The 14,717-nt window shown below is 65.6% G+C and overlaps 1 protein-coding gene and 1 long non-coding RNA gene across 2 annotated transcripts; both read left to right on the forward strand.

The window, feature by feature from the left end:
• Positions 1-486: 486 nt before the first annotated feature.
• LOC126650181 (uncharacterized) lies at positions 487-980 on the forward strand. Its single transcript, XR_007631343.1, has 3 exons — positions 487-498; positions 553-608; positions 665-980. It is a non-coding gene; the product is annotated as an uncharacterized LOC126650181 (long non-coding RNA).
• Positions 981-2,748: 1,768 nt separating this feature from the next.
• On the forward strand, positions 2,749-13,707 carry LOC126650180 (plasma membrane calcium-transporting ATPase 3-like). Its single transcript, XM_050334714.1, has 7 exons — positions 2,749-2,968; positions 4,502-4,667; positions 6,266-6,463; positions 9,339-9,596; positions 11,648-11,773; positions 11,871-12,002; positions 13,655-13,707. Exons 2-7 carry the CDS (start codon positions 4,508-4,510, stop codon positions 13,699-13,701), a joined length of 921 nt encoding a protein of 306 aa, XP_050190671.1. The 5' UTR covers positions 2,749-2,968; positions 4,502-4,507; the 3' UTR covers positions 13,702-13,707.
• The last annotated feature ends 1,010 nt before the right edge of the window (positions 13,708-14,717 follow it).

Raw genomic sequence — 14,717 nt, forward strand, 5'->3', positions numbered from 1 at the left:
AGGTGTGTCAGGGGCACACACACGTGTGCAGGTGTGTCATGGGCACACACGTGTGCAGGTGTGTCAGGGGCGCACACACACGTGTGCAGGTGTGTCAGGGGCACACACATGTGCAGGTGTGTCAGGCACACACACATGTGCAGGTGTGTCAGGGCACACACGTGTGCAGGTGTGTCAGGGCACACATGTGCAGGTGTGCAGGGCACACACACGTGTGCAGGTGTGTCAGGGGTGCACACACGTGTGCAGGTGTGTCAGGGGTGCACACACATGTACAGGTGTGTCAGGCACACACACATGTGCAGGTGTGTCAGGGCACACACTGTGCAGGTGTCAGAGGTGCACACATGTTCAGGTGTGTCAGGGGTGCACACACATGTTCAGGTGTGTCAGGGGTGCACACACATGTTCAGGTGTGTCAGGGGCACACAGATGTGCAGGTGTGTCAGGGGTGCACACACGTGTGCAGGTGTGTCAGGGGCACACACACGTGTGCAGGTGTGTCAGGCACACACACGTGTGCAGGTGTGTCAGAGGCACACACATGTTCAGGTGTGTCAGGGGTGCACACACATGTGCAGGTGTGTCAGGGGTGCACACGTGTGCAGGTGTGTCAGGGGTGCACACACGTGTTCAGGTGTGTCAGGGGCACACACGTGTGCAGGTGTGTCAGGGGTGCACACACGTGTTCAGGTGTGTCAGGTGCACACACGTGTGTGCAGGTGTGTCAGGGGCACACACATGTGCAGGTGTGTCAGGGGTGCACACACATGTTTAGGTGTGTCAGGGGCACACACACGTGTGCAGGTGTGTCAGGGGTGCACACACGTGTTCAGGTGTGTCAGGGGCACACACATGTGCAGGTGTGTCAGGGGTGCACACACATGTGCAGGTGTGTCAGGGGCACACACACGTGTGCAGGTGTGTTGGGTACACACACATGTGCAGGTGTGTCAGGGGCACACACGTGTGCAGGTGTGTCAGGGCACACACATGTGCAGGTGTGTCAGGTGCACACACGTGTGCAGGTGTGTCAGGGGCACACACGTGTGTGCAGGTGTGTCAGGGGCACACACATGTGCAGGTGTGTCAGGCACACACGTGTGCAGGTGTGTCAGGACCAGGTGTGAGCAGGAACTGGGATCCACTGGTGGCACTGGAAGTTACTGGGAATTACTGGGAGTTACTGGGAACACTGGGGGTTACTGGGAGTTAATGGGAGTTACTGGGAGTTACTGGAGTTACTGGGAGCACTGGGGGTTGCTGGGAGTTAATGGGAGTTACTGGGGACACTGGGAGTTACTGGAGTTACTGGGAGCACTGGGAGTTACTCGGATTTACTGGGTATACTGGGATTTACTGGGGGCAATGGGAGTTAGTGGGAGATACTGGGGGTTACTGGGATTTACTGGGAGTTACTGGGGACACTGGGAGTTGCTGGGAGTTAATGGGAGTTACTTGGACCACTGGGGGTTGCTGGGATTTACTGGGAGTTCCTGGGTATACTGGGAGTTTCTGGCAGTTACTGGGAGTTACCGGGAGTTACCGGGATCCACTGAAGTAACTGGAAATCACTGGGGTCACTGGGAGTTCCTGGGTGTTACTGGGATGTACTGGGGCGGAGCTTGAATTGAGTGGGCGGGGCTTACAGCGCAGTGGGCGTGGCTTACGGCGCACCTGGCGTGGCTTTCCCGCGTCCTGTGGGCGGGGCTTGGTTCCCGAGGGGGCGGGGCTTTACCCATTTATGGGCGTGGAGGCCCCGCCCCCCGATTGGCGCAGTCCGCGCGCCGCCGCAGGGCCGGGGGCGGGGCCTCCGCGATGGCCACGCCCCCTCCGCACGCTCATTGGCTGCGGCTGCGGGGGGGCGGAGCCTGGACGGAGGGAGATGGGGGCGACTGGGAGGAACTGGGGAGACTGGGGGTTACTGGTGATTGCTGGTGGTTATTGGGAGTTACTGGGATTTACTGGGGGTTACTGGTAATTGCTGGTCGTTATTGGGAGTTACTGGGGTTTAGTGGGGGTTACTGGGTGTTACTGGGGTTTATTGGGGGTTACTGGAAGTTACTGGGGTTTACTGGGTGTTACTGGGGGAAGTGGAGAGACTGGGGGTTACTGGGTGTCACTGGTGGTTACTGGTTGTTACTGGGGTTTATTGGGAGTTACTGGCGGTTACCAGGGGTTACTGGTGGTTACTGGGGATTACTGGTGTTTATAGGTGGTTACCAGGGGTTACTGGGGTTTACTGGTTATTACTGGTTGTTACTGGGGTTTACTGGGAGTTACTGGTGGTTACCAGGGGTCACTGGGTGTCACTGGTGGTTACTGGTTGTTACTGGTGGTTACCAGGGGTCACTGGGGTTTATTGGGGGTTACTGGTGGTTACTGGGGTTTACTGGGGGTCACTGGGGTTTATTGGGGGTTACTGGGGTTTACTGGGAGTTATTGGTGTTTACTGGTTGTTACTGGTGGTTACCAGGGGTTACTGGGGTTTACTGGTTGTTACTGGTGATTACTGGTTGTTACTGGGGTTTACTGGGAGTTACTGGTGGTTAGCAGGGGTTACTGGGTGTCACTGGTGGTTACTGGTTGTTACTGGGGTTTACTGGGAGTTACTGGTGGTTAGCAGGGGTTACTGGGTGTCACTGGTGGTTACTGGTTGTTACTGGTGGTTACCAGGGGTCACTGGGGTTTACTGGGGGTCACTGGGTGTTATGGGTGTTACTGGGGTTTACTGGGTGTTACTGGGAGTTACTGGTGGTTACCAGGGGTCACTGGGGTTTATTGGGGGTTACTGGGTGTTACTGGGAGTTACTGGGAGTTACTGGGAGCCGGGGGTGGTCTCCATGTCCCCACCGTGTCCCCGCTGTCCCCCAGTGCCACCTGTGCTGTCCCCAGGGGTGCCCCGGGCAGGGGGGGTGGCCGGGCCCCCCCCGGCGAGACCCCCCCCAGGCCCCGCCACCGCTGACAGGTGAGGGGGGGGCGGTGTCCCCAATGTCCCCAACAGTGTCCCCAAATGTCCCCAAGTGTCCCCAGTGTCCCCAAGAATGTCCCCAGGTGTCCCCAGGTCCCCCACGATGTCCCCAATGATGTCCCTTGTCCCCAACGGTGCCCCCAGTGATGTCCCCCCCCCACGTCCCCACAGTCCATGTGAGGTATCCCCCCCTGTCCCCAGCAGTGTCCCCGTGTCCCCCTCTGTCCCCAGAGGTGTCCCCCTGTCCCCTCACATCCCCTGTCCACCAGTGGTGTCCCCAGCAGTGTCCCTGTGTCCCCCTGTCCCCAGCGGTGTCCCCTGTCCCCTCACATCCCCCTGTCCCCAGCAGTGTCCCCGTGTCCCCCTCTGTCCCCTCATGTCCCCCTGTCCCCAGCAGTGTCCCCATGTCCCCTACATTCCCCTGTCCCCAACCTTGTCCCCTCTGTCCCCTCATGTCCCCTCTGTCCCCAGCGGTGTCCCCTGTCCCCTCACATCCCCTGTCCACCAGTGGTGTCCCCAGTGTCCCCTGTGTCCCCATCGGTGTCCCCTCATGTCCCCCTGTCCCCAGCGGTGTCCCCTGTCCCTCACGTCCCCCTGTCCCGTGTCCCCCTGTCCCCAGCAGTGTCCCCGTGTCCCCAGTGGTGTCCCCCATGTCCCAGGTGTCCCTCGTGTCCCTCAGTCCCCGTGTCCCCCGTGGTGTCCCTGTGTCCCCAGCTGTGTCCCCTCCTGTCCCCGTGTCCCCTCGTGTCCCCAGCGGTGTCCCCGTGTCCCCAGTCCCCAGTGTGCCCTCCGTGTCCCCAGTGGTGTCCCCTGTGTCCCCCGTGTCCCCAGTGGTGTCCCCGTGTCCCCAGCGTGTGTCCCCGTGTCCCCCCTGTCCCCAGCGGTGTCCCCTGTGTCCCCAGCGGTGTCCCTCGTGTCCCCCTGTGTCCCCCTGTGTCCCCCTCTGTCCCCGTGTCCTCCGTGTCCCCATGTCGGTGTCCCCGTGTCCCCGTGTCCCCAGCAGTGTCCCCCTGTCCCCAGTGGTGTCCCCGTGTCCCCAGCGGTGTCCCTGTGTCCCCAGTGGTGTCCCCAGTGTCTCCCCGTGTCCCCAGCCCTGTCCCCTGTGCGGTGTCCCCGTGTCCCCTCCTGTCCCCGTGTCCCCCGTGTCCCCAGCGGTGTCCCCGTGTGTCCCCCCGTGTCCCCAGCGGTGTCCCCTGTGTCCCCAGTGGTGTCCCCCTGTGTCCCCAGCGGTGTCCCCGTGTCCCCAGTGTCCCCGTGTCCCCTGTGTCCCCAGTGTCCGTGTCCCTCAGTCCCCCGGTGTCCCCTGTGTCCCCAGTGGTGTCCCTCGTGTCCCCCGTGTCCCCAGCGGTGTCCCCCCGTGTCCCCAGCGGTGTCCCCGTGTCCCCAGTGGTGTCCCCGTGTCCCCCCGTGTCCCCAGTGGTGTCCCCGTGTCCCCAGCGGTGTCCCCTGTGTCCCCAGCGGTGTCCCCGTGTCCCCCCGTGTCCCCCGCGGTGTCCCCGTGTCCCCAGCGGTGTCCCCGTGTCCCCGCAGGCCGCCATGGGGGACTCGGGCAGCGCTGGGGGGGGTTTCGGGGTGGGGCTGCTGGAGCTGCGGGCGCTGATGGAGCTTCGCGGCGCCGAGGCCTTGATGAGGGTCCGCGAGGACTTCGGGGACGTCCAGGGGCTCTGCCGCCGCCTGCGCACCTCCCCCACTGACGGTAATACCCCCGGGACCCCCCACATCCCCCACCGACGGTAATCCCCCCAGGACCCCCACATCCCCCACCGACGGTAACTCCCTGGGACCCCCCACCTCCCCACTGATGGTAACCCCTGGGACCCCCCACCTCCCCACTGATGGTAACCCCTGGGACCCTCCCCAAATCCCCCCACCGACAGTAACCCCCGGACCCCCCACCTCCCCACTGATGGTAAACCCCCTGGGACCCCCCACATCTCCCACCCATGGTAACCCCCCGCACCTCCCCCACCGATGGTAACCCCCACCCTCGGGACCCCCTGCACCTCCCCACCGATGGTAAGCCCCCTGGGACCCCCACACCATGGTAACCCCCGGACCTCCCCACCGACGAGTAACCCCCCGGGACCCCTCTCACCTCCCCTCTCCCCAGGACCCTCCTGGGACCCCCGCATCTCTCCCACCCACAGGAACCATCCCCCAGGACCCCTGAGACCCTCCCCAGGGTGACCCTGATGCCCCCGGGATGGCTTTTGGGGGTGGTCTGAGGGGTGACCCGGGGTGCCCCCCAGGAGGGGGTTTGGGGTGACCTCAGAGTGCCCCCCCAGGAGGGGTTTGGGGTGTCCCCATTGGGGTGTCCCCAATTCCCCCCCAGGAGGGGTTTGGGGTGTCCCCAATTCCCCCCCAGGAGGGGTTTGGGGTGACCCCAGGATGGGCCCCAGGAGGGGCTTGGGGTGACCCCAGGGTGCCCCAGGAGGGGTTTGGGGTGACCCCAGTGCCCCAGGAGGTTTGGGGTGACTCCCCAGGAGGGTTTGGTGTGCCTGGGTGCCTCCAGGAGGGTTTGGGTGACCTCAGGGTGCCCTCCAGGAGGGGTTTGGGGTGACCCCAGGGTGCCCCAGGAGGGGTTTGGGGTGTCCCCAATGCCCCCCCAGGAGGGGTTTGGGGTGTCCCCAGTGCCCCCCCCAGGAGAGGTTTGGGGTGACCCCCCAGGAGGGGTTTGGGGTGACCCCGGGGTGCCCCAGGAGGGGTTTGGGGTCCCAACGCCCCTCCAGGAATGGTTTGGGGTGTCCCCAATTCCCCCCCAGGAGGGGTTTGGGGTGACCCCGGGGTGCCCCCCAGGAGGGGTTTGGGGTGACCCCCCAGGAGGGGTTTGGGGTGACCCCAGGGTGCCCCAGGAGGGGTTTGGGGTCCCGAATGCCCCCAGGAGGGTTTGGGTGACCCCAGAGGTGCCCCCCAGAGGGTTTGGGTAGACCCCGGGTGCCCCCAGGAGGGTTTTGTGGTGACCCCAGGGTGCCCTCCAGGAGGGTTTTGGGGTGACCCCGGGGTGCCCCAGGAGGGGTTTGGGGTGACCCCAGTGCCCCCCCCAGGAGGGGTTTGGGGTGACCCCCCAGGAGGGGTTTGGGGTGACCCCCGGGGTGCCCCAGGAGAGGCTTGGAGTGACTCCTGGGGTGCCCCCAGGAGAGGTTTGGGTTGACCCCCCAGGAGGGGTTTGGGGTGACCCCGGGGTGCCCCCCCCGGAGAGGTTTGTGGTGACCCCGGGGTGCCCCAGGAGGGGTTTGGGGTGACCCCAGGGTGCCCTTCAGGAGGGTTTTGGGGTGACCCCGGGGTGCCCCCCAGGGCTGTCGGAGGGTCCGTCGGAGCTGGAGCGGCGCCGGCAGGAGTTTGGGAAGAACTGGATCCCCCCCAAGCGCCCCAAGAGCTTCCTGGCGCTGGTGTGGGAGGCCCTGCAGGACGTCACCCTCGTCATCCTCGAGGCCGCCGCCCTCGTGTCCCTGGGGCTGTCCTTCTATGCCCCCCCCGGCGCCCACGACGAAGGTGACACCCCCTGTCCCCATCCCAGTGTCACCCCCTTTGTCCCCATCCCGATGTGTCACCCCCTGTCCCCATTCCAATGCCATCCCCATGTCCCCAGCCCAGCGTGGTGTCACCCCCCTGTCCCCATCCCAATGTCCCCAGCCTGGCCTGGTGTCACCCCCTGTCCCCATCCCAATGCCATCCCCATGTCCCCAGCCCGGCCTGGTGTCACCCCCTGTCCCCATTCCAATGCCATCCCCATGTCCCCAGCCTGGCCTGGTGTCCCCCTCGTGTCCCTCGGGCTGTCCTTCTACGCCCCCCCCTGGCGCCCACGACGAAGGTGACACCCCCATGGGCCACCTCCTGTGTCCCCATCCCGATGTGTCACCCCCTGTCCCCATCCCAATGTCCCCAACCCAGCCTGGTGTCACCCCCTGTCCCCATCCCAGTGTCCCCATCCCAACCTGGTGTCACCCCCTGTCCCCATCCCAGTGTCCCCAGCCCAGCCTGACCTGGTGTCCCCCCCGTCCCCATCCCGATGTGTCACCCCCGTGTCCCTCGGGCTCTCCTTTGATGCCTCCCCCGGTGCCCACGACGAAGGTGACACCCCCATGGGCCACCTCCTGTGTCCCCATCCCGATGTGTCACCCCCCTGTCCCCATCCCAATGTCCCCAGCCTGGCCTGGTGTCACCCCCTGTCCCCATCCCAAGGTGTCCCCCTCGTGTCCCTGGGGCTGTCCTTCTACGCCCCCCCCGGCACCCACGACGAAGGTGACACCCCCATGGGCCACCCCCTGTGTCCCCATCCCAATGTGTCCCCCCTGTCCCCATCCCAGTGTCCCCAGTCCGGCCTGGTCACCCCCCCTGTCCCTCGGGCTGTCCTTCTATACCCTGCCCCTGGCGCCCACACGAAGGTGACACCCCCTGTCCCCATCCCAATGCCACCCCAGTGTCCCCAGCCTGGTCTAGTGTCACCCCCTGTCCCCATCCCAGTGCCCCCAGCCCAGCCTGGCCTGGTGTCTCCCCCTGTCCCCATCCCGATGTGTCACCCCCTGTCCCCATCCCAGTGTCCCCATCCCGGCCCCTTGTCACCCCCTGTCCCCATCTTGATGTGTCACCCCCTGTCCCCATCCCAGTGTCCCCATCCCGGCCCCTTGTCACCCCCTGTCCCCATCCCAGTGTCACCCTCTGTGCCCCCATCCCGATGTGTCACCCCCTGTCCCCATCCCAGTGTCCCCATCCCGGCCCCTTGTCACCCCCTGTCCCCATCCCAGTGTCACCCTCTGTGTCCCCATCCCAGTGTCCCCATCCCGGCCCCTTGTCACCCCCCGTCCCCATCCCAGTGTCACTCCTCTGTGCTCCCATCCCGATGTGTCATCCCCTGTCCCCATCCCAGTGTCCCCAACCCGGCCTGGTGTCACCCCCTGTCCTCATCTTGATGTGTCACCCCCCTGTCCCCATCTTGATGTGTCACCCCCCTGTCCCTTGGGCTCTCCTTTGATGCCTCCCCCGGCGCCCACGACGAAGGTGACACCCCCGTGCCCACCCAGATGCCACCTCTGTGTCCCCACGGGTGACACCGTGTCCCTGTGCCATGCCCACACGGGTGACACCATGTCCCCACAGGTGACACCCTGTCCCCATGTCCCCTGTCCCCGTGCTGCATCCCCATGTCTTACTGTGTCCCCTGGCTGTGTCCCCACCCCTGACACCGTGTCCCCTGTCCCCATCCCCATGTCCCCTGTCCCCTATACCGTGTCCCCACCCCTGACACCTTGTCCCTATCCCCATGCTGTGTCCCCTGCCCCTGGCCATGTCCCCACCCCTGACACCGTGTCCCCTGTCCCCACGCCGTGTCCCCTGTCCCCACACCTTGTCCCCTGTCCCCATCCCCTGTCCCCTGTCCCCATACCATGTCCCCACCCCTAACCCCGTGTCCCCTGTCCCACACCGTGTCCCTGCCCCCTGGCCATGTCCCCACCCCTGACACTGTCCCTGTCCCCACCCTGTGTCCCCTGCCCCCATCCCCATGTCCCCTGTCCCCACACCGTGTCCCCTGCCCCCATGCCGTGTCCCCTGCCCCTGGCCATGTCCCCACCCCTGACACCGTGTCCCCTGTCCCCATGCCGTGTCCCCTGCCCCCATGCCACGCCCCCTGTCCCTATCCCCTTGTCCCCTGCCCCCTGGCTGTGTCCCCCACCCCTGACACCGTGTCCCCCGCCTGACCCCGTGTCCCCTGCTCCCTGGCCGTGTCCTCCCGCCTGACCCCGTGTCCCCCCGCTCTGACCCCTGTGTCCCCCTGCCTGACCCTGTGTCCCCTGCCCCCGGCCATGTCCCCTGTCCCCACACCCGTGTCCCCTGCCCCCTGACCATGTCCCCCGCCTGACCCCGTGTCCCTGTGTCCCCTGGCCGTGTCCCCACCCCTGACATCATGTCCCTGTCCCCACACCGTGTCCCCTGCCCCCTGGCTGTGTCCCCTGTCCCCTGGCTGTGTCCCCACCCCTGACACCGTAGTCCCCTGTCCCCACACCTTGTGTCCCCTGTCCTCACACCATGTCCCCTGCCCCTGGCCATGGTCCCCTGCCCCTGAGCCGTGTCCCCGCCTGACCCTGTGATCCTCCTGGTCCCTGGCCATGTCCCCTGTCCCTATGCTGTGTTCCCTGTCCTCACACTGTGTCTCCTCTCGCCTGACCTCAGTGTCCTCTGTCCCCTATGCCATGTCCCTCTGTCCCTCATCCCCATGTCCCTGGCGTCGTGTCCCCACCCCTGACCCCGTGTCCCTGTGTCCCCTGGCCGTGTCCCCTGCCCCCTGACCATGTCCCCCCGCCTGACCCCGTGTCCCTGTGTCCCCTGGCCGTGTCCCCCCTCCTGACCTCGCGTCCCCGTCCCCCCGCAGTGTGCGGCCACGCGTCGGGCGGAGCGGAGGACGAGGGCGAGGCGGAGGCCGGGTGGATCGAGGGCGCTGCCATCCTGCTCTCGGTGGCCTGCGTGGTGCTGGTCACGGCCTCCAACGACTGGAGCAAGGAGAGGCAGTTCCGGGGGCTGCAGAACCGCCTGGAGAGCGAGCAGCGCGTGGCCGTCCTGAGGAGGGGCCGCCTGGCACAGCTGCCCACGGCTGAGCTCGTGGTGGGGGACGTGGTGCAGGTCAAGTACGGTGAGTGGGGGCACAGGGGGTCATCCAGGCCGGCACGGTGAGTGGGGGGACAGGAGGGTGTGGGGAGAGGGTGGGGGCACAGCCTGAGACAGCTGCCCACGGCAGAGCTCGTGGTGGGAGACGTGGTGCAGGCCAAATATGGTGAGTGGGGGGCACAGGGAGGGTGTGGGGAGAGGGTGGGGGGCACAGCCTGGCACAGCTGCCCACGGCCGAGCTCGTGGTGGGGGACATGGTGCAGGTCGAGCACGGTGAGTGGGGGCATTTGGGGTCATCCAGGTCAAGCACGGTGAGTGGGGCACAGAAAGGGGATGGGGAACATGGGGGCACAGGAGGGCATGGGGGCACTGGGTGGGCACAGCCTGGCACAGCTGCCCACGGCCGAGCTGGTGGTGGACGTGGTGCAGGTCAAGCACGGTGAGTGGGGGCACTGGGGGTCATCCAGGTCAAGTACAGTGAGTGGAGGGCACAGAAAGGGGATGGGGGACATGGGGAGAGGGTGGGGCACAGCTCAGACAGCTGCCCACGGCTGAGCTCCGTGGTGGGGGACGTGTGCAGGCCAAGTGCACGGTGAGTGGGGGCACGGGAAGGGCTGGGGGCACTGGGGTGGGGGACATGGGGAGAGGGTGGGGCACAGCCTGGCACAGCTGCCCACGGCAGAGCTCGTGGTGGGGACGTGGTGCAGGTCAAGCACGGTGAGTGGGGGCACGGGAAGGGTTGGGGGCACAGGGGTCAACCAGGTCAAGCACGGTGAGTGGGGGGCACAGGAGGGCGTGGGGGCATGGGGAGAGGGTGGGGCACAGCCTGGCACAGCTGCCCATGGCCGAGGTCGCGGTGGGGACGTGGGTGCAGGTCAAGTACGGTGAGTGGGGGCAATGGGAGAGGGTGGGGGCAGCCTGGCACAGCTGCCCACGGCAGAGCCTGTGGTGGGGGACGTGGTGCAGGTCAAGTACGGTGAGTGGGGGCACAGGGAGGGCATGGGGGCACAGGAGAGGGTGGGGGACATGGGGAGAGGGTGGGGCACAGCCTGGCACAGCTGCCCACGGCTCGAACTCGTGGTGGGGGACGTGGTGCAGGTCAAGTACGGTGAGTGGGGGCACAGGGAAGGGCTGGGGGCACAGGGGGTCACCCAGGTCAGGCACGGTGAGTGGGGGCACAGGGAGGGCGTGGGGCATGGGAGAGGGTAGGGGGCACAACCTGGCACAGCTGCCCATGGCTGAGGTCGTGGTGGGGGACGTGGTACAGGTCAAGTACGGTGAGTGGGGGGCATGGGGGAGGGGTTGGAGGGCACTGGGGAGGGGGGCACCACCTGGCACAGCTGCCCACAGAGAGGTGACACAGCCCCAGTGCCAGCTCCACGGGCACACCAGGGCACACAGAGGTGACACAGAGGTGACACAGAGGTGACACAGCCCCAGTGCCAGCTCCATGGGCACACCAGGGCACACCAGGGCACACAGAGGTGACACAGGTGACACAGAGGTGACACAGAGGTGACACAGGTGACACAGAGGTGACACAGAGGTGACAGAGCCCCAGTGCCAGCTCTGTGGGCACACCAGGGCACACAGAGGTGACACAGGTGACACAGAGGTGACACAGAGGTGCCACAGCCCAGTGCCAGCTCTGTGGGCACACCAGGGCACACAGAGGTGACACAGGTGACACAGAGGTGACACAGAGGTGACACAGAGGTCACACAGCTCCTGTGCCAGCTCCACGGGCACACCAGGGCATACAGAGGTGACACAGAGGTGACACAGAGGTGACACAGCCCCAGTGCCAGCTCCATGGGCACACAGAGGTGACACAGAGGTGACACAGCCCCTGTGCCAGCTCCACGGGCACACCAGGGCACACAGAGGCGACACAGGTGACACAGAGGTGACACAGAGGTGGCACAGCCCCTGTGCCAGCTCCACGGGCACACCAGGGCATACAGAGGTGACACAGAGGTGACACAGAGGTGACACAGCCCCTGTGCCAGCTCCACGGGCACACAGAGGTGACACAGGTGACACAGAGGTGACACAGAGGTGCCACACCCCCCCCAGGTGACCTCCTGCCCGCCGACGGGGTCCTGATCCAGGGCAATGACCTGAAGATCGACGAGAGCGCCCTGACCGGCGAGTCCGACCACGTGCGCAAGAGCCCGGACAAGGACCCGCTGCTGCTCTCGGGTGAGGGGACACCCGGGGGGGGCTCGGGGGGTGTGTGGGGAGGGGTATCCCGCTGTGACACCCCCCGTGTGTGTCCCCAACACCCCCCCCGGCACAGGCACGCACGTGATGGAGGGCTCGGGCAGGATGGTGGTGACGGCCGTGGGCGCCAACTCGCAGAGCGGCATCATCTTCACCCTGCTGGGCGCGGGCGGCGACGACGACGAGGGCGACAGGAGGGACAGGAGAGGTGGGTGGGACTGGGACGAGACGGCTCGGGGGTGTCCCCGCCCTCCGTCCCCGCCCCCTCCCCCTGCGGGCTGGGCCGCGGTCCTGTGGGGAAACCGGTCCTGGGTGTCCCCAGGGTCGTCCTGTGGCACTGTGTGTCCCCATGGCCATTCCATGTCCCTGTGTGTCCCCATGGCCATCCTGTGTCCCCACTATCTGTCCTTGTGGCACTGTGTGTCCCCATGTCCATCCTGTGTCCCCACGTCTGTCCTGTGTCCCTGTGTGTCCCCATGTCTGTCCCTGAGTGTCCCCATTTTTGTCCTGTGTCACTGTGTGTCCCCATGTCTGTCCCGTGTCCCTGGGTGTCCCCAGGGCCATCCTGTGTCCCCACGTCTGTCCTTGTGGCACTGTGTCCCCATGTCCCTGTGTGTCCCCAGAGCCATCCCGTGTCCCCCTGTCTGTCCTGTGTCACTGTGTGTCCCCATGTCTGTCCTGTGTCCCTGTGTGTCCCCATGTCTGTCCCTGTGTGTCCCCATGTCTGTCCTGTGTCACGTGTCCCCATGTCTGTCCCGTGTCACTGTGTGTCCCCATGTCTGTCCCGTGTCACTGTGTGTCCCCATGGCCATCCCGTGTCCCCCTGTCTGTCCTGTGGCACTGTGTGTCCCCATGTCTGTCCCTGTGTGTCCCCATGTTTGTCCCGTGTCCCTGTGTGTCCCCATGTCCATCCCATGTCCCCCATGTCTGTCCTGTGGCACTGTGTGTCCCCATGTCTGTCCCTGTATCTGTCCCATGTCCCTGTGTGTCCCCATGTCTGTCCCTGTGTGTCCCCATGTCCCCATCCTGTGTCCCCATGTCTGTCCCGTGTCCCTGTGTGTCCCCATGTCCATCCCGTGTCCCCACGTCTGTCCTTGTGTCCACTGTGTGTCCCCCTGTCTGTCCTGTGTCCCTGTGTGTCCCCATGTCTGTCCCTGAGTGTCCCCATGTCTGTCCTGCGTCCCTGCATGTCCCCACGTCTGTCCCCTCGTGTCATTGCCGCCCCCAAACTACTGCTAAACTCTCCCAAACTGCCCCCAAACCACCCCAAAACCATCCCAAAACTGCCCCTTCCCCAAAACCACCCCTAATCCTAACCCAGACTGCCCCAAAAGTGCACCAAACCACCCCCAAACTACCTCAAAACTGCCCTAAACCTCCCCAAAACCGCCCCCAAACTACCTCAAAACTGCCCTGCCCTAAACTGCCCTTCCTCTACTACCAACCGACTCCAACTGCCCCAAACTGCCCTAAACTGCCTTCCCAAACACCACCCTAATCCTAACCCAGACTGCCCCAAAACTGACCACCAAACTACTCAAAACTGCCTAAACCTCCCAAACCACTCAAATGCCCCTTCCCAAAACCACCCCTAACCCTAACCCAGACTGCCTCAGACTGCCCCCAAACTACCCAAAAACCGCCCCCAAACTGCCCCTTTCCCCAAAACCCACCCCTAACCCTAACCCAGACTGCCTCAGACTGCCCCCAAACTACCCAAAAACCGCCCCAAACTGCCCCTTTCAAAACCCACTAACCCTACCCGACCGCCTCAGACTGCCCCTAACTACCAAGACTGCCCCCAAACTGCACCTCTAAACCCCTCCCTAACGACTGCTCCCCTACCCTCCGCCCCCCCAGGGAAAGGCCAGGACGAGCACCACCGAGACCCCGCAAAGCAAAGGTGAGCCGGGACCAGGGGTCTGGGGGTCTGGAGGGGTCCGGGAGGGGCCGGGAGGAGGGTCCTGAAAGTCTGAGGGGCTCCGGGAGGATCTGGGGAGCTTCGGGAGGGTCCGGGGGCTCCGGGAGGGGTCTGGGGGCTGTGGAGAGGTCGGGGGTCAGGGGCTCCGGGAGGGGCCTGGGGGGCTGTGGAGAGGTCAGGGGAGGTCCGGGGCTCTGGAGAGGGTCTGGGAGGTTGTGGGGGCCCAGGGGCTCTGGGAGGGGCTGGGAGGTCCGGGAGCGAGTGGGGAGGAGTTGTGGAGGTGTCTGGGGGCTCCGGGGGGCTGGGAGGGATCTGGGGAGGCCAGGAGGGTTCTGGGGTGGGCTGGGGCTCCAAGGGGGCTCTGGGAAAGTCGGGGAGCTTCGGGGGTCTCGGTGGGGGTCCAGGAGGGGTCTGAGGGCTCCGGAGGGGTCAGGGGAACTCCGGAGTTCTCTGGGGGGCCAGGAGGGGTCTGGGGTGGTCTGGGGGCTCTGAGGGGGCTCCGGGAAGGTCAGAGGAGTGCCGGGGTCTCTGGGGGGGTCCAGGAAGGGTCCGGGGTGCTCCGGGAAGGTCGGGGGAGTGCCGGGGGTCTCTGGGGGTCCAGGAGGGGTCTGGGGGCACCGGGAGAGTCCGGGAAGGTCTGGGAGCTCCAGGGATCTCGGGGAGGGTTGGGTCGGGGAGCTCCGGGAGGGGTCCGGGTGTGTCCGACATCTCACCCCCACCCCCAAATTACCTCCCAAATTACCTCTAAATTACCCCCAGGCAAGCGGCGGGACGGGGGGCGGCGATGGATGATGCAGCCGCTGAGGAGTGCCGAGGGGGCGAGACCGAGGGGGCTCCGAGGGGGGTCTGGGAGCTCCGGAGGTCCCGGGGGTCCAGGAGTGGTCTGGGGTGGTCCAAGAAGGTCTGGAGCAGTCCGAGGAGCTCCGGGAGGGGTCTGGGGGCTCCGGGAAGGTCGGGGAGTTCCGGGGTCCTAGGAGGGGTCTGGGGAGCTCTGGGGTCTCT

This window comes from Myiozetetes cayanensis, unplaced genomic scaffold (assembly GCF_022539395.1).
Source record: "Myiozetetes cayanensis isolate MyiCay16 unplaced genomic scaffold, myiCay2020 scf573, whole genome shotgun sequence".
In the NCBI taxonomy this organism is placed as follows: domain Eukaryota; kingdom Metazoa; phylum Chordata; class Aves; order Passeriformes; family Tyrannidae; genus Myiozetetes; species Myiozetetes cayanensis.